Here is a 27507-nt window from a genome sequence, read left to right on the forward strand (position 1 = left end):
TGCTGCTGCTGCTGCTCAGGGTCTCAGCAACTGGCCCGCACTCAGAGCAGGTTGGGGCAGGACCTGGTGCCAGCTGGGATGCATCCGTGCATTCCAAGCACAACCCCAGAAGAGGTACCTCCTGCCTCCTGGGGCAACCTCACCCCCTCCTGCACCCGAGGGGCACCTCCAGGCAGCACTCTGCCCGCAGAGCCCCAGTCCCGGGTGCTCCCCAGCCCTGCCGCACGTGATGGCCCCCTCCAGCCCCTCGTTCCCAGCAGCAGCACGCTCCGCCCCGGCACCGGCTGCGCCTTCGCACTGTTTCCATTTGAAGCACCCAGGGACCTTTCTCGGCGGTGTCACCCGCTGCACGTAAGAAGCGTGATTGTGGAGATTGCTGCATCAAGATAAACAACAGAGGAAGCAGGATGCCAGCTTTTCAGGAGGGGGCTGTGTCATACGCAAGATGCCGTTCGACGTTCGACAGCCTTCCTTGGGACAGACAGCCGCTGTGGACAGGGAGAAGAGCACAAGGGTGTGACCGTGGGAGGAGATTGGGGAGCGACAATTTTAGGCCTTTCTGAAAGATTTAAGAAGTTCCTGGAGGAAAGGAGCAAGGCAGGGATCTCCGTGCTGATGGTTGGGATGCAGGAAGGGAGCACAGGGTCTGGCAGCAACAACACACAGGCAGGAACCGGGGGAATAGACTTTGTGGTGGCAATCGCTTCGAGCTGCCTTCTCCTCCGCCGTGCTCGGTGAGAGCTGCACCCGCTGCCCCTGCAGCAGCCGGGCGCTCCCAGCACGGCTCCTGGGGCCGCGACACCAGCACAGCCCGCTCCAGCGGAGGCCACGGGCTTGCGAAGACGTCTCTGGGCTCCCGGAGCGCGCGGGCGGCACGTCCGCAGCCGCTCCAGCCCCCTGAGCCCTGGGCGAGGGAGCGGGCAGGGAGCCGTAGGAGCGGGCTGCCGCGGCTGCCAGCGATGTTGGGCGGCAGAGGGCACCGGGGAAGCAGCCAGGGGCGCGGGGCCGTTCTCCCCGCTGAGGAGCGGCTCTCTGCCCATCGGAGCTCCTGCCACACTCACCCCCCAGACGGCAGGCGCATCAAACCCTTCATTTACAATTACAATTATTATTGCCATTATTTACCCTTGACCAATTATTTTATTGTAGAAATTTTTTAATCGTACAACATGTCAAAACATTTTTGACTAATGTCAAAAACACCCCTCCCCCCCCGCCCCTCCCCCGGCTCGCACCGGCGCTGGGGCTCCGCACCCCCCCTCCGGGGGTCCGCACCCCCGGTGTCGCGGCGGTGGCCCCACGGCCACGTGCACGCGCCCCGCGGCAGACGGGGGGCGGGGCGAGGCGCCGTGACGTACGGTGACGCCCCGTGACGCGACGGAGGCGGAAGGAAGTGGCGGGTGTTGCCGGGGTAACCAACGCCGGGGCGGCCTGCGGGGGGCTGCGGCCATGGGCGAGCTGGGCCCGGGCGATGGTGCCGGGAACACGTACAGCCTGCGGCCCGGCCTCCAGCGCCGGTGAGGGCCTGGGGCACGGGGGGGGGAGCTGGGGAGCTGGGGACGGGGCTGCCCTGGGGGCTTTGGGTCTGGGGCGGGGGGGGGCGGCCCTGGGGATGTGGGAGCTGCGGTGGGACTGTCGGGGAGCGGGTCCCTGGGCGTGAGGGGCTGGCATGGGGCTGCGGGTGCTGGGTGGGGGTGTGGAGAATGGGGGAGCCCCCGGGGTTTGGGGACTGGGGGAGCACTGGGCTCCCAGACCAACTGTGACTCCAGGCAAAGGGGGATGTGGGTGAGGAGGGGAGCACGGGTGGGAGACGCCGCTGAAGGGGCAACCTGCGGCAGGGCTGGTTTTGCACCTGTGTTTATGCGTGTTTGGCTTTCAGCAGGGCTGGTTAAGTATCTCCATCTTAGTTGGGCTTTTTTTCCCCATGTTTTTTCAATTGATTTTTCTTTAACATGTGAAAGCTACATTTTTCTGGGTGGGGTTATGTGTGTTTCTACACATTGTGTGAACTTTCTGGGCCTTCTGTTGCTGTTTTTTTGCTCTGATAGATTTAAATCATCCACAGTAAAAGAATGCATCCATGCAATACTGAAGGAGAAGCTGGCCAACGTGCAGTACATCCCAGAAGAAATGCCTCAGCTTACAAAGTCTTTATCAGAGACAATAAAAGACAGACTGAAAGGTAAGGAGGTTTGCTGGGGAAGTCTTTTCTTTTCTTACTGTGTCCTCTCCCTTTGACAAAATCCCTCTTTCATCCTTTATTCTTGAAATCTATTTCTTCCCCATTGACTGACTTGAGTCTACCATTATGAAACATTCTGGCCTATATACATACGTTCCTTGCCTGCAGAACTAGAAACCTAATTCAAGCGGACAAGATTTGTTCTTGTATAGACTGGCTGGTGTGGGATGTCAGCCTTGGAGACACTGCAAGGGGAAAGAAGCTGCGTTAGAGAGAAGGAAGAAGTGATGCTTCATTGCTTCTTGCTTCAATAAACAGAACCATCCCTGCTTTTTTTCTGCTGCAAGTTAGATCGGAGTTGGGTCAGAGTGGAAGAGCAGGGAGATCAGAACAAGGCCCAGTGGGAGCAGCAAAGGGGGAGAGAGTTAGGAGCACAGACAGCCAAGGAGGGGTGTGACTACAGTCTTACAGCACTGGAAAAAGGTTGTGATGGTGCTGCGCAGGATGCACTCCAACATTTTTGAGTGCAAGAACTAAACTTCAGGCTCCAGCAGGTGTTTCCTGTGTTCAGTGCTGGAACAAGTACATAGATGTGTGTTGGCACAGTCACTTTTTTTTTTTTTCCTTTTTCTTGGGGACAGGCTGGTGCTCCATCTGCTGGGCTGGCCTGACACGCTGACACAGACATACCATCACCCTCGGCAGGAACCCTGGATTTATGCTTCTCCCAGAGCTGCGTATCTGCTTTAAAACCAGCAGCAGCTGTAGTCCCAGCACGTGTTGATGCCGAGCTAATATGCACAGGGCTGCCGTTGTATCAGCTGGCATCTCTGATAAGCATTGACATGGCGGATGTCACGAGACCCAGCATGTTGTATTCAATCCTCCAGTGGAAACAGTGCGCTGGAGTCTTCCCAGGACACTGCTTTGTTGGAGACAGGCATTAGGATCTATATTTTATTTTAAACAAGCTTGTTCTGATTTGGCTTCTGGAACATTGCTGTGGCCTCATTGGATCTGGCCTGTGCCCCAAAGGTATTTCTTTACTATTGTAAAACAACCACATATCTTTGCAGACACAAAACGTAGACCTGTATGTGCTTTTATGTGGCTGTTTATCCCAGTTCAGAAGCAAAGGAAACAACTATGTGGCAGAAAAATCTCTACAATACCTTTGCATCAGAACAGTTTTAAAATAAGTCATTTTTTTTCAAATTGGATTTTGTCCACCAGCAGTCTTATTTACATTCTTTCTATGTGTTCAGTTCTTGAAAGTTGTCAAAGTAGAATGCTGACATATAGTGTGGCTGTTCAGGGGTGTCTTCTGCCTTAGATGCATCTTTTGACAGATGCCAAATACCCTGTTCAGCCTTTAACTCCAATAAGACCATGGTACTCTGTACCTACGAAAATGAAGCCGCAAGGCAGTCTGTCCACTTTGCCAATTGCATGGACTTGTACAGGACACTTGCTTTGTAACCAGAAATCTTTAGCTTTCTGGGTCCTGTTTTGGGCTCATATTTTAAACAAGTTGTTGCTCTCACTATTATTTTTTTCTCTCTCTCCAGAGGAGGGATTTGACAGGTACAAAATGGTGGTGCAGGTTGTGATTGGAGAGCAGAGAGGAGAAGGAGTGAAGTAAGTTTTGCATCTTCTAACTGTATTTCCATCATTTTTGTTGGATTTGGGTGGCTTTTCTCCTTTGGAAGCTGCTTTCAACTTTCCTAAGTACAAAGATGTCTCTGCAGATGATAAAGCGTAAAGCACTTTCTTTTCTCTTTAAGTGGCAAGTGTGGGCTTGGATTGTGGCTGATTGAATTACCCATGATAATTGGCTGTATGTGGTTCTTAGCAAGCTGAAATGCTAAAAAGCATTTGTGAGGAGTGTTGCAGAAAGGGATTTTACATTGTATTCATGACGAACCAGAGCACACACCCAGTCCATTCTCAAGGCCCTGCTGGAGCACAAGAGCCATGGTAACTCACTTCTGTCTAAAGCCAGATTTCCAGAAGTACTTCATTTGCATTTAATCCCCCGAGGTAGGCATTTTTCAGAAGTTTAAATTTCTATAATACCCATGCAATACTGACAGGGGAATGGAGCCTAGACTGTGGGCGCTGAGCACTTGCAGTCTAGCTCCAGATGCCTGCAATCAGACAAAAGAATTCCTCTTGGCTGCAGTAGTGGGCTGTAGCTTTCCATTACTATTGAGCAGGGAGAATGCAAAAGAGAACAGCCCACAAGGTTTATGTGCTTTATCTGCTGGGCTTATCTTTATTATTGTGCCTGGTACTCCAGCAGAAGATAAGTGCAGCAGAGCTGTAATCAGATCTGCTGCCTCAATGTTCTGGAGGTCAGGAAGGAATATCTGTACCTGCTGCTCAGGCTTTTGTCAGGAATGTCTGTCTGCAGGCAAGCTGCTCCAGAAGCACCGTACCAGGGTGAACGGTTCATTGAGGTGCTCTGCTTTGAAACATGAAGCCCAGCAACACAGACTGACAGAGCAGTTGGAGAAATTCTCTGGTTTGCAATAGGCAGGAGGCAAGACTGAAGCATGATCACTAACATCCTTAATGCCAAATACTGGGTAACCAGGGTATTCCAGAGGCAGAGTGGAATATTAGACTGAAAAAAAAGCAGAATAACCCTGAGGGCTAAGGTAATAGAAAAAAAAGGATGAAATTCAACAATCTTATAACAATAAGTCATACATGTAGGGACTAAGAACAACACGCTGTGCCACAAACAGGGATCCCATCAGCCGAGACTGACTGGGGCAGGCAGGGAGCTGGGTATTTGCAGCAGAGAAAGGGGAGTGTCAATGACGTTAGACAAGGCAGCAGCGAGGTCTCATCCATAATATCGTGTTACGGTCTGGTTGCTTGCCTTCAAGGTAAGGCTTGGACTGAAGCAGGTGTAGAAAAAGGCCAGCAGGATGGTCGGGTATAAAGAGTATAGATATGAATAAAGAGTATAGATATGAAAGGACTAGAAGAGCTTAGTTCATGATCTAGTAACACGTCTGCCAAGGAATACGATAGCTCACTATAAATAAGTTGGGAGTATGTACCACGAGTGTGCAGGAGGTGAAGGACAAGAACAAATAAGCTAAATTAGCCACTGATATGCATAGGCCAGAAGTCAAAGATTCTTAAGCACCATTGCAATGAGGTTTCAAGCCCTGCTGCACAGGGGAGGTGGCAGGGTTGATAGCTGATGAGTTTGAAGATGGAGTTTGACCCACATACAGAGGGAGTTACAGCATGTGGTGGAATTCAGCAGTGGGCATCTAGGCTCAGGATTCAAGAGAAGGCTTCCCATCTCCTTTATCTTTAAAGGAAGCTCAGTTTGCTTTTTGAGGAAAGTATCTGTGATCACTTAGGTCCTTACATGTGAACTCTGTGAGTAACGGCTCCACTCTGTCTCCTTTGTCTAGTATGGCTGCACGATGTTTCTGGGATGCTGACACTGACAGCTATGCTCACGATGTGTTCATGAATGTAAGTATCGGCTGTTTTACCATGGGAAAGTGTAAAGCTACTTGCTTTTGTATGAGAGGCAGAGTGACCTTAAATATGGAGCGGAAAAAAAAACAACCACTAGAAGGAAGGAACCAAGACTCTGTTGAAACAGCATGATTTACGTCCTCATTCACAAAACACACTTAGATATAATATCCAACATAGTAAAACTTATTTCCTGAGTAGGTCATACAGTACTGTACAAAAGTCATTTATAGTCACACCATTTTACAGGTGGGGAGAGGAAGCACAAGAGATAAAGTCTTTTCTTATATGCTTTGCTAAACAGCTGTCATGGAGTATGGCTGGAATCCAGGACTGAGCAAAAGTCAAGTTTTTATTTAATTCTTATTTTCTTTTTACTTTATTTTAAACTTACACCTAGACAGCTGCAGGTGTGTGGATGGAGTAAATTGAGGCACTTCTGGCATTTGACAGGCTGACACCACGAGTGAGGTGAATAAGAAACGAACTAAAAGACAGAAAATTGCAGCATGTTAAAACACAAGGTTATGCTCTGGTCTAAATGTTCCCTTAGGCTAGCAAAGAGCTTGCCTTTACTAACACGTCGCCCTTCTCTGTTTTCCCCAGGACAGCTTGTTTTGTGTGGTAGCTGCGTTTGGCTGCTTCTACTATTGAAGATGGTAAACATTGCACAGGAGGACAGAGGTGGGGGAGAACGCTTTAGGGTATTTTTTGTTAAGTGCACGAAAGCATCATGTTCTTCCTTTAGTACCTAACAAAATAACAGCTCTACAAAGCATGTCCTACACCTGTTCTACACACTACAATGTTCCTTATTTCTTGTGGCCATCGATATAGCTTTAAGCACAATATTATTATGTCCTTTATTTAAATCGCCCTTTGTTTTTATATAGTGTGTTGGTTTTGTCCTAAAAAAAGTGTATTGCCAATAGCCATTGTTCCTAAGGCAAACTCAACTTCCATCTTGAAAGGGTTCTGTTGCCTTTATTTTTGTTAATTTTCTGAAATGAATGAAATATTTATAAGAATGTAACATAATAAATCTATGTATTTAATAGTTCCTCTCCTGTGGGTTGACCCTTGCCGTTTCCACCGTTTGTCCTTTTCCTCCACTCTACAAGCTGCAGTAGCCTTGATTGCTTGTCGGTGCTTCTCAGATGAGCGTTTTCTGAGGATTCTTTGTAAACGAACTCATAAAGCCAGCCTTGTAGTCTGGTATTCCAGATTTGTTCCTGTGACTCCCATAAGATTTGGGCTGTGAATACCAGCTAATTGTCACACAAGATGGTATTAACTGATAGGAAGACAAGGTATTCAGGACATTAGGTCAGGCCAGCAGCCTGCACACCCCCCAGACTGCCGAAACTCCTCCCTGCTGTAACTCCTCATTGGTTTGGTGCAATTTGGCACCCGTGGACACTGTGAGTAATCACTGCTCATTGCCCTCTTCAGTAGATGCTGCAGTGCTTTCTCAGTCTTTGCCTCTCTGTAATTGTTTTGGGATATGAGGGTGGGTGTTTGGAGCCCAAATTTGTTAGGGCTCCAGCCTCGGAAAGGAGCAGTAGAAAAGGCTGCTGTAGATAGGAAAAGGAGCGCTAGAGTCTCTCATCTCCCCAAAAGTTAGAGGACCGGGTTGGTTCCTGAGAGATTGGGTGCCCATCAGAAGATGGGATGCGTTGCTGTGTGGTGATGCCAGTTCTCGCTGTGCTGACCAAGGAGCAAACACAGCTGAACAATTTCAGCGGCATGAATGGCTTTTAGAGTGCTGAAGTTAGGTGAGACGAATCCTGAATCCTACCCTCACCAACTGTTAGAGCAGAACTCGCTCTGTCCATGCAGCTCTTGGAAAGTGGGGAAGTAGCAAATTACGATGCATCTTCTAGAATCACTCTTTTGGCTATAATCCTGGAGGCAGCACGCTCCTGTTTTTGTATTATGCTTGTTTGAAAGCGGCTTCCTCTCATTTTCCTCTGATGGGAAGTAGAAGGTGACTTCCCTGATTGCTTTGTCACTACCTGTGGCTGTCACTTGTTAAGGGAGCTGCAGAGAGGATGCAACGGTGCCATTCGGTTTGTGTGTGAACCTGGGAGCGCAAGTTTTGGGGAACAGTGAAAACCTCTGGCAGTGAAAACATTTCCCAGGAGATTGTATATGCCCTCAGCCTCGTTTTGACACTTCCACTAAGTTACAGTGATTAAATCACGATTTTTCACCTTGCACTCACTGTTTTGGAGGCTTTTTAACAGCTGCTTCACAAAGGCGTTGAACAGGGCAGGTCTGAGTCTGTGATCTTTCAGCTCCGGCCGCCCTTGGCCGTGGCCTGGGCTGGGTAACGGGTGCTGTGTTTTCTCTGGAGAAAGATCAGCTGCTGAAGCAACACAGGCCGGTATTCCTGCACCACCACCGTGACCGGGACGAGACCGGCCGTGCGGTGGGCGTGAAGGGCTGCGACGAAGCTGCCGTGGCCCCGAGCAGCCAGGTCTGCTCTAGGGGTGCTTGGTCCCCTCCCTCCATAACCCCCAGAATTTACATTTGACACGTGAAGGGCACAAGGGCAGGGTTGTGGGCCGCAGCAGCAACCCTCCGCTGGGCCATTCGCCCGCTGCTGGCCCCCCGCGCCGAGCGCAGAGCCCCGGGGCGCCCTCGACCCTACGAGACCAGCCCCGGGGAGGGGCGGCGGGGGGGGCGGGACCCGTTGCGAGCCGGAACGGAGGTTCCGGGCGCGGTTTCCCGCGGCGCGGCCGGTCCCTTCCTGCCGGCCCGGCCCGACACGCAGCGGCTCCGCCCGCCGCCCCGTTGGCGTTGGCGGGAGCGGGGCGGGGCCGGCGCCGGGAGCGGCTCCGGCAGCGGCGGCGGGGCCGGGCCGGGCCGGGCTGGGCTGCGGAGGTGCTCCGGCCGGCGGCGCGCTGGTAGGGGGGCGTCGGTGGGAAGCGTGAGGGCACCGGGGGGGCTGCGGCTGGGGCATATGGTGGGCCCTGGGGGGCTGTAGGGTCTGTCACTGGGGGGACGTGGGGGGCCCAGGGATGGCTGTGGGTCTGTCGCTGGGGGTGCAGGGGACAGGGCACTCGCTGCGGGACCAGAGGGGTGCCCGTCACAGGGGCGGGAGGCAGGTGGGTGGGTTGCGGTTGGAGGCACATGAGGGGCACCGCTCACTACCCCTGTGGGGTCAGTCAGGGGGCCCTCCCGGGACCTCTCTCCCAGCGGGGTGGCCGTGGCACAGGCATGGGGCAGCCCCGCCTGGGTGCAGCGGGCTCGCTGCGGGGCAGGGTGCTCTGGGAGGTGGTGGCCGGTAGGGACCTGGGGCGCTTGGCTTTGGGCAAGGGGTAATGTCTGCTGGGGAGGGGGCGTGGTGCGCCGCTTCCCCTTTGCGGGGGCTTGGGGGGAGGCTGGGGCTCGGGCACAATGCTCGGGGGATGGCAGCACCAGCTGCGGTGGGGGCAGGCTGAGAGGAGACAGCAGCAGATGCTTTGGGAAACTTTTGGAGTACCCCCCCAGGGCTTGCAGCGTGGGGGCTTTGGGGGACATCCCCCGACCTAGGGGACACAGCCAAGGCCTGGGGAGAGAGGAGCAGAACAACGAGGAGGTGGCCCTGAGTGCGGAGAAGGAAGGTGTGACCTAGCTGCTATGCAGGCACGAATTCTCTCTAACCCGCTTTTTGTGTCCACCAAAGTCCTGGCTGCGCTGATTAATGGTTTTGTAATTAGAGTTAAAGTCTGCAGGAATTCTGAGAGCTGTGATGCTCTTTGGTAGCCCTGGCTCGCTGTGGAGGGAGGTGCGGGACCCTGCAGGTGGCCTTCCCTCCTCTGTCCCCACCCTGTGCCGTTGCAGCACCGGGTCCCCCAGCCTGCAGCGAGTGAAGGCTGGCGTGGTCAGAAGCAGATACTGGTGGGTTTCCATCTGCAGGACTCCTGGGCCTGAGGACAGCCACCGTATTTGCTTTGAAATTCAGATGACAAATACCCATGCTTTATTTCCTGAAGGAATTTGCTGTGTATACAGAATTATTAAAATTTGTGACTTGGAAGTTTCTTGGTCCAAGATCTGGATTGTAATTGTCTTGAAATTACTGTAGAATGAGCCACAAACAATAGTTGTTGGAGCAAGGACTTGGTATTGATGTGTAAACCTACTGAAGGAGGTTGCCTCCTGAAGTCTCAAAAGGGTCTGTTGTTAAGCCCTAAAAACAAAACACGATGCAACTCAACACGAAAGTCAGGACAGAATGACCACCCATCCTTGTACTTCATTGTCCCTGGGCAGGCTCCAAATCTTCTCTGATTCTGCATAAAGCCTACTCTTGCTGCTTCGCTAACCGCATGCCAGGACAGTCAGTGCCTCGGGGTTATGGTGTACCCAGAAGGGCCATGAATTCATGGGGAAGGTCTTGCCAGCAGTTTCTCTTTTTTTGTGTGTATTTCATAGCAGCGCTGCTTGGGTGATCACACTGCACTGTTTTCAGTTGTGGTGGTGTTCGAGAGAATTATCTTGAGCCATTTGGGACTTTGTTGATGAAAACGGCATCTTTTCATCGATTGCAGTACACGGGTACCAGATCTGCATGCTCTGGCTCTGCTTGAGCAAATGTTATCAGCCTGCCTGTAGCACTACGGGATGCGAGGCTTGGTGGTTTTTTTAGGCAGTATAGCAAAGGTCTGGGTCTGAATGCTGTTGGACCAGTGTGTGGCACTGGCTGAACTGGAATCCCTTTTATATGTTCATGTGGCTATTAATATGCTGCAGGATAGCTGCTTTTGCTCAACCAAAGTAGCTGAAGAAGCCTATGTTTTACCTGTAGACAGGACTCCGCCTGCCAGATCCTGCAGTAACCTTTATAAGGGGCTTGAGGGCTTAGACCATCTAGTTAGAGCAGATCCGGGCTGTGGGGAGAGCAGCCGTGCTGGAGAGAGTCGTAGTCTTCCCTGGAGTTGAGCAGGCTGGGTCGCAGCCATTAGCACTCAGTTTTTAAGTAGATGCTCTCAGTCTGGAGATTGAGACGAACCTGGGCTTCGCAAGCCTGGGCTGGGAATGAAGTTGCTTTGGAGACTGGGCAAGATTTTTAAGCACGGAGGATTGAAGAGAGATCCTGATCTCTCCCAGTAATTATATACAGGTTAACTCCCATCTTGTAAACAGCCTTTCATCAGTTTCTCTGTGATGAGTCTTCTGTCATTAACCTCTTCTGAGTCTTTCTGTCTACAACAGATCTTTACAGGGATACACACCAGTAAGGGTAATCGTAAACTGGGGGTTGGAGGTGGGGGAGAACAGGGGGAAAAGGATTCTCTTCTCCCCATGACCAAAAAATGCAGGGTCATTTGGGTACTTCACAGCCTGGCAGGGGAATTATCTGAAGGGACAGGACTTCTTCCTTTTCCCTGAGGCTCTCGCTTATGTGCTGTCCATGTGTCAAGGCAATTCTTCCCTGCAGACAGCTGGCAGAGTGCAAAGTTTAGTAGTATTTGCCTGCAGATGAGTCAGCAGAAGAGAAATAGCTTGCTCCTGTGAAGTGGAATGATCTTGTAGGCAAAGCAGCACATGACAGTCACATCTGACTGTGCCAACGCCTTCTAAGTTCAGAGGGACGATAGGGGAGCCGGGGAGCTGTGGGTGTCAGAGGGGCCTCACTGCTCCATCGTGCCAGTCTTGCACTGACTCAGATCCCTGGTGGGAAATGCAGCAGCTTTAGGTTGGAGCATTTACTGAGTTGTTGCAGTAAGCTCTTGTTTTGCACAGGCTTCGAGTTTAAGTAGCAGGATTTGTTTTGCCTCAGCACATAAATCTGCAAGTGAAAAGCAGCAGAAGTGGCAGAAGAAATCCTACTAGTGCATGTAGATTTGCAGATAATATTCTTCAAGAAATTCCTTGGGACATCAAAACACAAAGAATGCAGATGGGCCGGGTCCTCATGCCATCAGTGTGCTTAGGGTGCAGAATTATCTCATCTGCTTCTCAGGTGTAGTGTGAGGCAGGCAGTTCTCTGAGACCACCAAGGCTAAACAAAACATCAGTTCTGTCCATGAAGATGCAGACAGTGAGATAAAGCTTCGGCTAAGCAAGATTTTCCACACCTATTCTGACCTTCTCCATCTGCCAGAGGTGTTAACTTTGGTGTTGTCATTAATTTCCAGCTCAGGTGATGGTGTAGTTAACTCACACTAATGGAGAAGTTTTAAATTCCTTCCCTGCCTATATATTTTTTTTTTCTTTGTGGTAATCAATGCTTGTCCTTCTTCCCTCCCAGAAGTGGCTACATTTCAGTGGGAAATGACTTGAGCTTTGTAGTATTACTCTCAGCAAAGCGCTGAATGCTTTCTGAAGGCTGTTATTGCCACAGTTCAAAGAAAATTTGTATTTCTCCCTTCGACCGCTTCCCCTCCTTCATTCAATATCTGCACCTCGGGACTGAGAGGAGTGATTCCCTGACAGGGAGAGCAACTCTTCTGTCTGGCAGTCGGCTGCTCCTCGCAGAGCCTGTACAACTCTCTTGAGGTGAGCTAGCTGGCAGGTGATGCAAGGTGCTGCTTTGATACAGAATGTGCACCAAAGAAGTAAGTTTCAGAAGCAAAGCCCCAAGTGTTTTGTAAAGTGTCACCGAGACTGTGATCTGTCCATGGCTTTCCCGAATGCGGCACTTCTTAACTTTGATCCTAGCAAGCAGTTTCTCATGTTCAGCACAGACTCAGTAATGCAGGAAGGTGAAGCCTTAAACAAAATAGAATGATGTTAATATTTTATGGCAGGACTCTTTCTTCTCGTTATGCCTGGTTTTTGTCTTGGAGTTTTTCAGAATGAGCTTTGAGAGTTATCTCCTCTTTCCCCTTCCCCATCTGCTGCAAATGTAATTAATTTTAGAACAGTCAGTGTTTCATGCATTTGGGGAAGCAAAGCTGTGTGCTCATGTGTTAAGCTCAGCTACAGGTGCTGGATCCCATTGTTAGTAAGTAATTGTTTGGGATGCTATTTTAGTCACTCGAGTCAAAATGAAACATTCTAAGATTAGCAGCTTTGTCACAGTAAGGTATGTTTTGTTTTTAAAAACAACATGTTCCCAGTTTTTAATGACAAGTTTGGTGCTGGGAGGACTTTCCAGAAGCGCACTAGCCACAGGACAGAGGTTTTAAAGCTCTGAAGAGTGGTAAAATTATTGTTTAATTTCTGCATTAATTTGAGTAATTAGCAGAGATGTGTCACTCACGAGGTGCCCAGCCCAGCTCTCCAGACACTGCAGAGGCTCCTTCAGCAACATCTAGCCTGTAACATCAGAGCAGATTTGTGCTGTCCTCAGAGCAGGTTTCTCCCTTGGTACATCAGGTAGAGCTGCTCCTGCTGCTGCTGGGTGGCTGCTGCCGTCTGACCACTGCTGCTTATTTAATGCAAAGCAAATCCATTCGCTTAAGCTATTGTTTGCCATCATTTAACTACATATATCCTGTGCAGTGGAAAAGTGAGTTAGGGTGGAGGAAGGTGGATGGTTGGTTGTGGGAGGGGTTGGAAGAAGCTGTTGGAGGTTTTTCCTGGGCTTGGACAGTGCTGCTGTACATCAGCATAAAGCACGGTGTTGCCCTGTGCTGTAACCCCAAAGTTCTTCAGCTGTCTGTGAGCTCTGCACCCAGCAGCAAGATTCTGGTGATAACTCAGCAGAGAGTGTACTTGTGTGCAGAGAATTCTGGTTGCTCTGATGGGCCAAGCTAACATGGGAAGAGCTTTACCTGTTTGTGTATGGAGGATGCTATGTCCGTACTTCAGCACCAAAGCCTCTGCCAGTGCTTTTTAATATTTGCTGGGCAGTGGTTCAGAATGACTGCGTTCAGGATATTAACAGACCTTTTAATTGTCTCTGAAGGAAAGGGAAGGGAGTAGTCAGAGACGAACAGGTGACTTGAAACAGTGAAATTGTATTGACCAAGTAACAAGAAAATCTGCTGCTGTTTTTCCCCATGTTTCCATGAATGCTGGGGTTACTTGAACCAGAGACAGAGGTCTGCTGCTTTTTGTGAACTGGATGGTTTCTGATAGGACCATAGAGGTGAAGTAAATAACTGATACAGAGTGTGCTTGCAAGATGGCACCTTGCAAAACCTAAGAATTACTTGTGTCATACCCTGTGTTTTCACAGAGGCACTCTGGAAGCTGCTTCATTTATAGCACAGATCTTGTCTGAAAGTTAAATGTTTGCTTAAGTGTTTGAAGACTTGGAGCTCAGGAGCTTGGAGCTTGCAAACTCTTTTTGCCTTAGATTGCTTTTGCACGCTCCTGTATGTTTGTCTCTTGTTAGGAAATAGTAAATTAATTACTGGAATGGGGGAAACTCGCCAAACTTGACTCGCAGGCATTATGGAGTGAGTGCTGGATGGCTCAAGCAGTTCTGAAATGTCCAAAGCTGCGCTTTGCTGTCACTTTTGTCTTCTCCCCAATATTTTTTTGGCTCCCCACTCACCTAAGATTCTCTTTTCCTGTTCTTAGTGCATTGTGTTAGGTCTAGCAGAGCAGTCTGGGATACTTACACACATGTAGCCCAAAACCAGTTCAGCTGTGTTTCACTCTAATGCTGTTCATAAGGTATCATCTTGTTGATGCTAGGTGGGGAGAGTGGTATGTTGGCATGTTATTAAACTGTGTTTGACTCCTTACTTTGGAACATTCTTTAACTTGGAGTCATTTGTACTTGAGTGAGTCCAATCACTAAATCTGCTTCTTAACAGCTCTCTTTCACAAAGCCCACACTTCTTGGTTGCTGAACAGCAGAGCTTTGCCCAGCAGCCCTTACTGAGGACGGTCCCAGCTCGTCCTGAGAAGGAACGCTCGGCAGAGACTCTCTGCCAAGGAGAGGGGAGGTGTTCAGAGGGACACCTGCCCTTTCTCATACCTCGTGGTTGCCCCACCTAACGTGTTCCAGCACACCCACTGCATGTGGGTGGGGAGATATTTTAAATTCCACACGGCTCTTATTATTAGGGTGTTGAGGCGCACATGTAACCATCCTTCCTGGGTGAAAGGGTCATGCTTCTCTTGGGAACGGCACGTCAGAAGTGCCATTTGCTGCACTGGAGAGCTGCACACTTCAATTGAGCAAGAGAGAGAATGCTGCTCTTTAGTTATAAACTTTGCAAATCTAGCACCCGTTTCTAACTCCTGCAGCAGCTGAAAAGGGAATGTTTCCTGCCATGCCTTTCTATAAATCCCTGGCTTTGCTTCAGCTGTGCGAAGTGCTGGGCTTCCTAATGCTCCAGGGCCTTTTTGGGAAGGTACAATGACTCCAGCTCAAAAGCAAGGATAGCTTACTTCCAGGTAGCTGTCACAATTTCTGTCCCAAACTGGTTGTCTGTCTGTCCATCACAGAAGCAGTTCAGCTGAACCACCACTAATTACAACCTGGTACGTAAAGTGCCAGAAGTAAGTGTGCCCTAATGTGGTGTCAGCAGCTGCTTCACCATCGGCTGAGTCACCACTGCAGTGGGGACAGGGGACAAGAGGGGAGCATGGAGGCAGCTGTCCCAAGGTGAGCTCTCCCTACAAGGGAGCTGCAGCTTGGTCTTACACAAAAAACAAAGCAAACAGCAAGCCAGCTAGTTATTTAAGTTATGACCATGGGTTGCACCCCTTCCCTCACCCTTGTCCTTCTGCTTAAACCTGCTCCCTCCTCTCTTCAGGGTTGTACAGGGATGCAGCGTGCCCATCGGCTGTCTTGGTGGGTGGGGGGCGCACAGAAGGGTAGAAGAGTGTTTGCATTCACCAGAATGAGAGCTGGGGGAGGGCTGAATGTGGACTGGGCATGCCTTAATCCTTAGGTTGCTTTTCAGATGCTAAAATAGCATAAATACCCTTGTAGTAATGATTTATAACTTGCATTGCAACTCTTGTGTGAGTTTCTCTCCAGCCAGCTGACTGCTGCACACTTCTGTCTGCAGAGCAGCTCCGAGTTGCATTAAATGATTCAGTATTCCCACCAGGCACTGTTTGTCAAGCCTTGGCAGTTGATGCCAAATACAACTGGCTAAGCCCCTTGTTAGGTGGCTGTGTCTTTGCGCTGACCTTCTGTACACTGTGCCTGCTGTTGACTGATTCTGCTTTGGAAGAGCTGAGAAATCGCTCTTTTTTTTATTATTATTTCTTTTTTTTTTCCCCCCTCTCCTTCATTTTATTCCAGTTCTTACTGGACGTGCTTGGCAACATGGAGCCGCCGACCTCCTCCAGGCTGAATTCCCGAAAGAGAAGAAAAGATGGATCCGGCCCCAATGGGGCAACAGAGCTGGATGGAATCCCTCCAAAAATGTCCCGACGCTCATTTGTAAGTAAGCAGAGATAGGAGATTTAGGTGCCTGTGAGATTTGGACATTGAGCCGTAACAGCAGAAAGATAAATGTGATGGTTTTTCTGTGGACACACAAAACAAGGCGGGGGGGCGGAGAAGCAAATGACAGTAGCTATCCTTCTTGCAAAGCCAGTTTAAAATCTTCCTTTGTTCATGCTAATAACATTGTTACAATGTGGGCTTAAATTAGGTCTGAGGCAGGCGTCACTAAGCTGCTTTTATAGTGTGTCCGGCTTGTTTGTAGTCACTTCAGCTGAACCCGAACAGGCATGCATATAGATATCCACGGAGAAATAAGCATTCATTTCTCACACGTGGGTTTTCTTAAGTGACCAAGCGGGAGGGAGAAATACTCCAAACAAGCACATAACAGCTCATGCACCTCGCAGAAAGCAGTCCTGTTCCAGGCAGGGGAACTGCAGGAGGGTCTGAAGTCTGTAAGCACCGCAGAAGCAATCTGTTGAATCCGTGCTTTGAAACACTGGGAAGATAGCTGTTCATTTCATTCTCTTGGTCTAGCAGGAGACTGCGTTTATGTTGCTGATACTTCAGGAGTGTTCATAAAAAAAAAAAAAAAAAAAAAAAGGATTTCTCCTTCTAGATCAACCTTGGGATGGCTTTAACAAGCTAAAGCCAGTGGGGTCTCTTCTAAAGGGGGTCTGTGCCAGTTAATGCCAGTGTAAAGAGTTGACTTTAACTTGTCCTTGCCACAATATTGCGATGATGGGCATTTTACAGCTCTTCTCTGCCCTCTTCCTGGAGCTGTCCTGTGTATCACATGTGCTCTAGTTGCTCTTTCTTTATCTCTGTCCAAAGCCAGCTACCATCCCTGCCACGTCATATTGGGGTCATAGTCCTTGGCAAAATGTGGTGATGTGTTGCAGCTTTCCTCTTTGATAACAACGTTTTGCTCTTCAGGAGTACTTCAGTCCTGTCCCAGGGCATTTGACAGATGGTAAAGAAGTAAGAGCAGCACCAGCAGTGAGAACTGGGGAGAAAGGCATTGGGAATGGAGGCTTGAGGCGTTGCGTGATTTATCCCACAGAGCCTTAAATCCTTGACTGTTGTCAAAACCCACCCTGTCCCTGTTAAAAACCCCACATATTTCCATAAGGAAAGAGAAGTGCACAGGTTATTCCATGGGAATTTCTTGCTCTTCAAGTTGATGTCTTGTCCTGTGTTAGAAATAAAGCATCTGTCTACAAACAGCACAAGACAAGTAGTATCTAGCCACTTTCTAGACTTCCTGGCTGTTTTTTAGCCACAGGGCTAACACAGACCTCCTGATGAAAGATTTATTTTTTCTTCCTTTTGTGAAAGATTTATTTATTGTAGCAAGAGTAATTGTTTTGCCTAACTGTGATGTTACCTTGAAGCTTTTACCGCTCCCAGCTAAACAGCTGGCTGGCAGAGTGTTCCCCTAAAGCAGCGGGGCTCAGCAGCAGATGGTAGTAACAAGCCTGCTGACGCATAATCCTGTTGTATTGTGCACATCGGGTTGAGTCCTCACCCTTGTAGGCACTGCAGAGGAAGGGCAGGACTGTGGCAGGAGCTTTTGAGGGCACTTCTCTGTGATCCTCTGATAATTTTGACAGGTTTTTCAATGCTTTTATTCTTAGCTTTGTATCGGGTATGTGCCAACTAAACTGCAAAGAATCTGGTTTTATTCACAAGTCCCAGATATAACGTCAGTGATGAAACAAGAGACACGCAGGCCTTACCTAACAGTAAGGACCCTGGTAGAGGAGGTGGTGTGTGAAACACTGGTACTAGGGCTTCAGTAAGTTAAAGGAGATTTTCAGCAGTATCAGTTTGCTTGAATGTAGTGGTCAGTGGTTGCTTTCCTGTGCACTTCACTTTGAGCACACTAATAAGGAATTACATTAGCAGTAATAGCAGCAGTCTTTCTGGTTGCAGTGGTGCTGGTCACTGTGGCACGATGCTGCGATGGGACAGGAAGCCAGAGAGGAAACTGCTTGAAGGTATTATTGTAATGATCTGCAAGCTTGTTTCCTAGTCTTCTGGCTGAGGAAAGAGACATCCATTGCTGCCCCACACCTTCTGGATAGAAGGGAATTGAGCTATGGGAAGGGCAGATGGTTTTTTTCCATTCAGAGGAGACCAGAAATGATACCTGGACTTCCGCTGCTGATTAAACTTACTGCTGTGGTCAAGCTAGCAGATTAGAGGGGTATTCCTGCAGTGATTGGAGATACTCTGCCACAGATTGAGGTCAGTCTCTCACTGTGTATGGCTCGGAAATGGCTGACGTTACACACGTTCCCTGGGAATTTGTGCTGCTATTGGTATTGCTCTTCTGCTTGTGCTTATACTCAAATCAAGGAGCATTTGTACATCACAGCACAAGCACTCAGGCACAGCAAAGTAATGGTCTTGCCTGGGTGGGCATAGCTGGAGCTGCAACAGTGAGGTTTGATGAAGCTTGGCTTGTGCTGCTGTGCACTGCTGTTTGTCAAAAGTCTGTTTTTACCAGCTGCAGATCTGAGCCTCCAGTTTCTTGGGTCCAGTATGACTACCACCTTCTTGACTCTACTTTTCTCTCTCTCTCTCTTCCTTTCTAAACTCAGGGTAATCACCCTGCAGGGCTATTCTGAGGTTTAACACTAATTAGTCTTTCAGTACATGTGTTTGAATCATGCAGAGACACAGTGAGTCATTCAGTGACTAGGACACTGCAGTGGCAGTGTTGCCACTGCATAGTGCACTCACCTTTGCCTTCTCACAGCTAACCTTCTCTGGTGGTTTAGGGACTGAGGGAACCGGCTCCATTTTCAGATGAAGTGGAAATCGATTACAGCAAGCCATACATCAGAGTAACATATGAAGAAGCGATGAGAGGGACCCCTTGTAAGTAAAAAAAACAGGCTGGAAGGGTTGTATAAATGTTGGGTTGGGGAGGGATGGGTATGATTTTGATACCTCTGAGACCGAACCAACCTTGTATGTCAGACCGGGTTTGCAGCCAATGACTTAATTAATGCTTTGGTGATTAGGTAGCTGTTCCCATGTGAAATTAGGCCTGCCATTACAACTGAAATTGGAGCCTTTGTATGTGAGGAGCCATACCTTCACCAGTAAGACTATTTGAAGCAAATGGATATTTGTGGTTTAGCTCTTCCTCTGCCACTGACAGCTATAGAATAGTATCAGAGTTGAACATTTTTCTGTACTACTTTGTCTGAGGCAGCTTAAAGTTAAGCACTTTAAAAGTCATCTCTTCTGAAACTTGAAATGGGCAAGTAAAACCAACATACATCTTTGTCCAGAATGTCCCACTCTAGCCTGGATTTGAATTAAAGTCACTTGAAACACAGTAGGCCAGCCCCACAACAAGAACATGTCCTTTTATTCTCTAAAGCAGGCTGGGAAAAACACCGTTCTCCTTGCAAGTCCAAAGGGGAGGCAGAGGCAGGACTGACTCCTGAAGGATGGCTGCCCTCCCTTGCCAAACAGAGTGTGCAGATGGTGCTGTCTTGCTTGGCCTCTCTGTTACAGAAAACGAGACAATAAAAATGCTGCACTTCTACCTACCTGACTGCTGCTGAGATGAGCCAGCTCAGATTGAGACCTGGCAGTGGTTTCCTGCAGGAGGTTCTGGAAATCCAATGCTTTTTACAGTCCACATTAATTTCCCAGCTGAAAGTCTCCAGAGCCTGCACAAAGGTCTCCAATTTCAACAGTGGTGGCTCTCCTGCCTGCTAAGACTAAAATACACTGCATGCTTCCTTGTTGCTGTTTATGCCTGTGCTCAGGAACTGTAGCTGCTGCAGGTATGGAGGAAAAGGGAAGGGTGTCCCAGCCAATTTCCAGAACACGATTGCACTTTAATAAAGGCCTGCCAGGACCAGCCCTCTTCTGACATACAGAAAGCTTTTGCAGTCTCAGATCTCCAGATTCTTGGCTCTTCAGAGCCTCCTGGCACCTTCAGACTGAGGTGGATTTGCTGAAAAGTGATTGTAAGAGGCTGTCCTCAAACTGAGTCCTCTGCTTAGCTGGAATTTAATAACCCTACCTTTGCATCAGCTCATCCTCTTGCTGCCTCCCAGGCTCTGTCTCTAGGTACCTTCAGGGCCCTGCCCAGACCCATGGGGTTTCAGTTCTCCTGGTAGGTCTTCTCTCTGCCCCTGCCTTGCTGCAGCTTTGGTGTGCCTCTGCTCACACCACTCCTCTGAGCCTGTCTGCCTGAACTGGGCCAGAGAGCAGCAGGCCGTTCCGAAGTGTGTCAGATACCAAGAATGTGTGGCTTTCTGTTACCAGCAGCAAGAGGGCTGGAGTCCTGTGTGGTCCCAGGAGACCAGAAGTCAGGGAGCCTCCTGCTATTATGTGGCAGTGCTAGACTACATCACTTTACCTCTGTGCTGACCTCAAAAAGAAGAGCTACAAGTTCCCCTGGTAGAGGTGGCCTGAAGAAAGTTTTGTCCCTCCTCATTTATCAATGGATTTAGCTGATAGTGCCAGCGGTTCAGCAGAATTATATCTGCTTTTCTTTGAGTAGTCCAGCTGGGTTTTTGGGCACAGCCATACACACTTCATGGGACTGGGGGAGCCGATGATGCTGGTGGGGAATCAGAACAGTCTGGTCCCTCAGCCAGACTGGTAGCTGTGGCAGTGGTCTGCAGAGGAGGACGCTGAAAAGGTCTTGAGATGCCATACTGGCTAGCAGGAGGAAGTCGAGCACCTGTGAAACATTTTGGCCAGTTTCCCTCTGGTAGCTCACTGCTGTGCAAAAAGTTAATGCTGCATTTGGATTTCTGTAGGAGGGAGATGTCCAGGGTTTGCTTTCCCTTTGGTCTTCCTTCACCTTGTTTTGGTGGATATGTGGTAGGTTTTGAGTCTGTCTTTGAACATGGTTGTATTTCAGCTCTGTCCTCAGCTGCATTTGTTTCCATGTGGGAAGGCAGAGAGCCAGCCATTTCTCTTCACAAATCTTTCCTGGCTATGGCTCTGCATTCTGCCAGTTTTCTGCAACACCCCCGTGAGTTTCAGGAGGTCCCCAAATGCGGGCGTGAGCAGCAGCTGCTTCTCCAGGAAGGCATCTTCACAAATGTGTCTCTGTCTCTTTGACGCAGTGGATCGCCCTGTCAGAGTTTATGCTGATGGAATATTTGATTTGTTTCACTCTGGACATGCCCGGGCCTTGATGCAAGCGAAGAATCTCTTCCCAAACACATACCTCATTGTCGGAGGTAAGGAGTGACCTTGTTGACTTTGGCTGTCGCAGTAGTACAGTTTACCTCCGTCCATGGTTGTGCATACAGATGGCATAGCAGGGGTTTTGTCTTTATGGCCTTAGTGGCTCTCACTGCAGCCAGTTATCCCAAATGTTCTTGGAGTCTTATCGCAATGTATTAAGAGTTAATATGTGTGCAGAAAGATACCCTGTACCAAATGAGCATTTGAGGAAAAGATTTGTGATGAGACTGTTCTTATTTCACCCTTCTATTTTTTGACAGATACCGGTGAGTTGCACATCTGAGTATCAAAATATATTAGGGGCAGTTGAGCACCTGCCTCTTGAATGAGACAGTTAAAGAATGAGGAACAGTCCCTCTGTGGCTGGTTGAGCTTTGTGTCACCTGTATGGCCCTGCAAGTTACTCCTGCACTCCAGCTCTCTGCTGGGGATTGCTTATGGCTAATCCCAAACAGGTCCCGCTAGGAGCAGGGAGGTAACAGTGGTTTCATGGGCACGGTGCCTGGCCACGTGGAAGTCAGTGAGGCCCCAGTTCTCCAAATAAAAGTTCCCTATTTTGTCTCTTAGGTTCAAAAGTCTTTAGATGATGCCAGGAATATCCTGCTGACTGCCTGAGGGGATCTAGCAGAGGTGTTTCAGCCAGGCCTCCTTCAAGAATATAATGGGAAAAAAGAAGTCCTTCTGGCTGCTGTAACACGCTGGCCTCTGTCCAGGCAGTGCCTCTGTGCCCGTACCTTCACCCACCTTAAAGACATGTCAGGCTGTGCATGTTGTCTATCAGGAGGTGACCTCTGGTCAGGCTGCATAATGATGTTAAAGTCTCAGAGCTGAGAATACCTTTAACTAGTTTTCTCAACTACCAGTAGCTTCCTGAACCAAATGGAACTCTGATCCTGCAATAGAGTGATCATAGCGTCTTTGTGTGATTTGTTTCCTTATCACAGTTTCACTTGCTGCTGAGGGCATTTTTATAGTGGTACTTCTGCATTTTTTGTGTGTGCTACAGTAGTGTCTGGAAGGGGAAGGGAGGGAGGAGAGCTGAAATAGTGGCTCCAATCTACAAAACGCTCTGAGCTTAGAAATCTTGCAGCAAGAAGGACATTCCCATGTACATAAATGTTGTACATCAAACAGGAAAATAACTTCACGTCAAACTATTAACATGTTAATGTAGCAAGGTGTGTAACCATGCTCTCTGCTTCTGGGAGACTGTTGAGGAGGTGGAGGGTAATGAACTGCTCCCCTTGCACCAGGAACTGAGACAAGAGGCCACAACCCAAGTGAACATAAGCTCCAAGCTGGGAGCAATCTCACCCACTCTTTATCATCTGTTTGTCTAGAACATAAATACGTCCAATACCAGTGAGACTGGTAATGCCTTGTTTACTTTTGAGCCTGATAACTAAACAAAATCCATCCTTCTCAGTGTCTTACATTGCAGATTATGAAGAGTTGTTCATTTACTTTCTCATAGAACATAATTAAGCTAACTTGATTTGCTGTGAACTCAGCTTTTGTTTTAATACAACTTTCCAAGAACTAGACTGTGGTATGGCATTTTATGAAATAAGGAGCTTAGGGAATATTTTTTTTTTCATGGGCTTCAGTTTCCAGGCCTGAGACATTCATAGGTTAATAAGCAGGTTTCTGCCTGATAGAGCCCCAGGTGCCATTTCATATGTGAGAGTTGTCTTCTGTATTGGCTGGTTTTCTTGGTAAACGTTGTAGGCTCTAGAGACTTTGAGGGTTTGGGCTGTAGGTCCCCAGCTTGGGCAGAAATCCTCCAAACAGCCTGCCTAGAATTGCTGAGAAGTTTAGTGCTCTGCACTGCTCCCTGTTCCTGGTGCTTTGTGGCTGGAAAAGCTGGGTTTGAAAGTGCTGGCACCAGCCTCCATCAGCAGCCAGCATTGCCTGGTTTAGCAGGGGTGTGTGCAAGGTCCTTTTGCTGTAAAGCATTGGGGTAAGTACCTCAGGCTCACTCTTCTCTCTGCGTGTTTCTTCAGTCTGCAGTGATGAGCTAACCCATAACTTCAAGGGCTTCACAGTAATGAATGAAAATGAGAGGTATGACGCTGTGCAGCACTGTCGCTACGTGGACGAAGTGGTGAGAAATGCACCATGGACGCTCACCCCCGAGTTCCTGGCAGAGCACAGGGTAATTTGTGACGTCTGATCCATACTGAATTTTGATTAGCCTCTGTTTGTGCTTGCTGTTTCCAGCGAGAATTCATGCATGGGGGTGACCTCTGCCTGAGCAACCCGTTTCTGTTGCAACTCCTTCAATACAGAATGAACTGGGTTATGGGAATCAAGTGGGTTTCTTGGGAAGCTAGAAGCATTTACTGACCTGGCAGGTAATGTTGAAATAAGGTAGAGGTTGTGACATGGTGAAAAAGCCTGAGAGAGTTCTTGCTGTTCCAGGAGAAGTTGATGCTTGTTACAGATTGGTGTGAAACGCAGTAGGGAGAGGGTAACATGGGTTGGAAGGGATTTCTGGAGGGCGTCTGGTCCAACTCCCTGCTTACGGTAGGAGCAGCTTAGATCTACATCAGCTTCCCTGCAGCAGGAGACCAGGCAAGCTGTCTTGAGAGTCTTTTATCAATTGGTAAGATAAAGTGAGTCTGTAGCATCTGTTGAACTGCTTTGGGAGGTGAAGGAATCTCCAGGGGAGTGTGCTCAGTTTACCCTTGTTGCCATTAACAAGCTCTGTGGAGCTTAAAACAGCTGTGTCCTTAGTCCCAGCCTTTCCTCTCTGGTGTGTGCTTACAATTGATATGCAATTGCCAGTGAGAACTTGGGACAGCTCTGTGTTGCTTTTTAACGGAGGAAAGTGTCTTGCTGTTCTCTGTCACACCCCTGCGTGGAGGTGTTGAGCAAAAAGTTACTATCCTTTGACAGAAAGCAGACCTGCACATTCAAGATAAAATGTTGACTCGCATTGCTTTCTTAATTTTCAGATCGACTTTGTTGCACACGATGACATCCCCTATTCTTCTGCTGGCAGCGATGATGTTTATAAGCATATAAAAGAAGCAGGTGGGTCTGGGTCAGATTCTCCAGGGCTTCCTGTCAAAGGTCTGCTGTAGTTTCTCCTGTGCCCTTGTATGGCAGGGTTATGCCTGGGTAAGTGGCGGTGGCCCTCTGAGAATAAGGTCTGCCCAGGAGGCTCTGAGGGTAGGAAGAAGCCCAACTTAGGGCCCTACTTCATAAGGCTGGGACTGTTCCATGTCCCAGGCCAAGTATTGCCCAGCATTAATTCCTACTTCCAATCTAGTTATTGTGATTGAATTAGCAGCCACCTTTTGAAAAAATATTATGGTTTGGCTTACAGATTCTCACAAATGGAGAATCTCATTAACTTAGTAAGTAAAGTGGCTCCTCTAGCTGTTTGCTGTAAAAGTCAGTGGGGGTGCAGCTGATTCAAATCTATCCAAACCCAGCCACCAGAGCTTGTTATATTTCCACCCACTAAATTGTAGGACCCCTTGTCCTGTCCTTGTCACCACACTATTCTATATGCAGTGGATTATAGTCAGTAGTCTTTAAACCAGCTAAAGCAAAAAGCTTTTCATTAGAAGACATGGTATTTTGACATGGTTTTGACATGTTTTGGTCTTACTTAGGTCTTCCTCATAGTCCCAGAAAGGAGGACTCTGGTATTGTACATTTAAGGACAAAGACATTGTGGTGTGAGGACAGTTAGGAAATGAGCTCTTGACAGGAGAGATTGTTTTCTAATAGAGGTGGCAGCAGCTTTTTGCCGTGTGTCTTGCTACAGCTGTCCTGGGTCCTGTTCCCCAACTTTAGGCATGTTTGCACCAACTCAGAGGACTGAGGGGATCTCAACGTCAGATATCATCACCCGGATCGTGCGGGACTATGATGTTTATGCCAGACGGAACCTGCAGCGGGGCTACACAGCTAAAGAGCTCAACGTCAGCTTCATAAACGTGAGTTGAAGTGTGTCTCACCACGAGCTGTGTGAAGCAGGCTCTTACAGATTGTGGAGATGTAGAGTCTTGTCTAGTGGTAGCACGGTCCTGCCATCTGCCAGTAAAAGGCCAGTCTGCAGAGCTAAGCAGTTGCACCAAAACAGTGTCCTTGGAGTACAAATTAGACTACTGCCCCTGAAACTGCCTCTGGGACCCACCCAGAGGAACTGGGGTTTTGCTAATACTGCTCCATTGTCAGAAATGTCTTGGTGACGTTTTACCTGTTGAAAGAGCTGGAGACAGGGTGTGTGGTGAAATGTGTGTTTTCTTGAATTGAATGAAGTGTGGGTTGTTCTTGGCAGCAGCTGCTGTGTCTCATCTCTCTCCTCTTCCCTCAGCCACCTTCTTAAGGTAGAGTCATTTGTTAGGATAAAATCTGATCCTGTTCTCACTGTACTATTCCCTTCCTGGAGCTGCAGGAGCAGCAGTGCTTGGGTAGGAGAGAAGGACATGCTCTGATCCTGTGCTGAGCAGCTCTAGCCCACAAGTAGAATACATGGCAGAAGGCCCTTCTGATGTTGAACTAAAGTAGTAAACTTTTTTTTTAATCACTCAGATACTGCGCCTGTTTTTTTAAATACAGTCGAATACAAAAATGAAACAGGAGAGGTAACAGCTGCTTGGCCTCTCTTTGGCATGTAACTCTGCCTCTGTTTAAAAATGCCCAGCAAAAAGACTTGTGCTATCGTGATATGCAAAGAGACCTACAGCAGGTCACTCAGATCTAATCTGTGTATTGTATAAATATTTCCCTCTTCCATGCACTCCTATTAGATAGTGCTTATCTCTGCATTTAGTCTCGCTCTGTGTACTGCGCCAGTGTCTGCACAAAGCATCTCACATCCCCACTGTGTCTGCCATTTAGTCTAGGGAAGAAGTGTCACTGAAGTGAAGAAGTGTCACAAGACTAATGGAGATGCTGAGTCTTAAGCAGCAGTTCAGTGTAATAACACAGAGCAGAGGTGGTCGCCACTCAGATCTGGTGAGCTGTATTCTGATCCACCGCTTACTGTACAGGAGAAGAAATATCACCTCCAGGAGCGCGTGGATAAGGTGAAAAAGAGGGTGAAGGATGTAGAGGAGAAGTCAAAGGAATTTGTCCAGAAAGTGGAGGAGAAGAGTATCGATCTCATTCAGAAGTGGGAAGAGAAGTCCCGGGAGTTCATCGGCAATTTCCTGGAGATGTTTGGACCAGAAGGCGCGTTGGTAAGGAGCCACTCTGGGAAAAGGGGAAGGGGGATTTTGGAGAGCTTGGCAGTTATTGTAGGGCTTCTGGAGCCCACGCTCTGCAGAGCAAAGGTTTACTGTTTGTTGCAGTACTCGATGTGCTGCTGGTCTCCAGACAAGTTGTTCCAGGCTTAGGCAGCCAGTTTACAGGGAGCTCACCCTCGCCAACTGGATAACACCAGTTGCGGTTGTAGCATGAGAAGTCCCCATGTCCCACAAGCCAGCTTGTAAACTCCAGCTTGTGTCCTTCAGGCCACTGAGCAGCCAAGAGATTGGCAGTCACTTTGTCACTGGCCTGGGATGAGTCTGAAGCTACTTGTTTTTGCCGGGCTCTCTTATGCTGCTGGGTAAATATCACAGGCACTTCATGTTAGAAGTGCGTGAAAATGGGTGATGATTACACTGTATGCAGTTTCCAAAGCCTAGAGCGATGCTTGGGCTTTTTCTGCTCTTATACTGCACAAAGCATTGAAAGGACACAACTCAAAACTCTGCGCAAGCTGTAAGTAGTGTCCATTTCCATCGCTGTTTGAGCCATGCTAACTGTCTTCCTGCTTCCATCGCTAGAAACACATGCTGAAGGAGGGCAAGGGCCGGATGCTCCAGGCCATCAGCCCAAAGCAGAGTCCCAGCAGTAGCCCCACGCACGACCGCTCCCCATCTCCCTCCTTCCGCTGGCCCTTTTCAGCCAAGACTCCTCCTTCCTCACCGGCCAACCGCTCCAGGAACGAGTCTGCAGTCACCTATGACATCAGTGAGGATGAAGAGGATTAAGCTACCAGCTGGGATTTGCTGCGAACCGCTAATCGCTGAATCCTAAGTCCGGACCCACTGGGGAACTCTAAATGAGCAAGAGTGCCGTAGGAACAGGGCTGACGGTGAGCACAGGGCCTTGGAGGCACCCGTTGCTCTTAGCAAGGGCTGCTGCCTGGAAGCACATTCAAACCTCCTCTCCCTTCTCCTCCCCAAATCCCCTTTTTATTGTTTACGTTCTAGTGATTTCCAGGGGGAAGATGGTTTTTATATTTTAAGAAAATACTCTTTTAAAGCGCAAAGAATAGCACTCAAGCGTG

General features: G+C 48.6%; 2 protein-coding genes across 6 annotated transcripts; both read left to right on the plus strand.

Annotated features, from left to right (window-relative positions):
- Positions 1–1380: 1380 nt before the first annotated feature.
- On the plus strand, positions 1381–6749 carry DYNLT2B (dynein light chain Tctex-type 2B). Of its 4 annotated transcripts, none has more exons than XM_072867261.1 (6): positions 1381–1517; positions 2049–2182; positions 3751–3820; positions 5620–5683; positions 6090–6160; positions 6296–6749. In XM_072867261.1, exons 1-5 carry the CDS (start codon positions 1450–1452, stop codon positions 6114–6116), a joined length of 363 nt encoding a protein of 120 aa, XP_072723362.1. In that variant the 5' UTR covers positions 1381–1449; the 3' UTR covers positions 6117–6160; positions 6296–6749. The 4 variants fall into 4 exon arrangements, with proteins under 4 accessions (XP_072723362.1, XP_072723360.1, XP_072723361.1 ...); XM_072867259.1 differs by having other exon boundaries at positions 6094–6160; XM_072867262.1 differs by having other exon boundaries at positions 1402–1517; positions 2066–2182; positions 6094–6160.
- A 1684-nt stretch (positions 6750–8433) lies between these two features.
- PCYT1A (phosphate cytidylyltransferase 1A, choline) lies at positions 8434–27502 on the plus strand. Of its 2 annotated transcripts, none has more exons than XM_072867463.1 (9): positions 8434–8598; positions 15837–15977; positions 18770–18869; positions 21092–21208; positions 23219–23370; positions 24173–24251; positions 25023–25165; positions 26225–26413; positions 27002–27502. In XM_072867463.1, the coding sequence occupies exons 2-9, from the start codon at positions 15861–15863 to the stop codon at positions 27206–27208; spliced, it is 1104 nt and encodes a 367-aa protein (XP_072723564.1). In that variant the 5' UTR covers positions 8434–8598; positions 15837–15860; the 3' UTR covers positions 27209–27502. The 2 variants fall into 2 exon arrangements, with proteins under 2 accessions (XP_072723564.1, XP_072723565.1); XM_072867464.1 differs by lacking the exon at positions 8434–8598 and adding an exon at positions 9280–9297.
- Positions 27503–27507: the final 5 nt, after the last annotated feature.

Source organism: Ciconia boyciana, chromosome 7 (assembly GCF_034638445.1).
Source record: "Ciconia boyciana chromosome 7, ASM3463844v1, whole genome shotgun sequence".
Taxonomy (NCBI): domain Eukaryota; kingdom Metazoa; phylum Chordata; class Aves; order Ciconiiformes; family Ciconiidae; genus Ciconia; species Ciconia boyciana.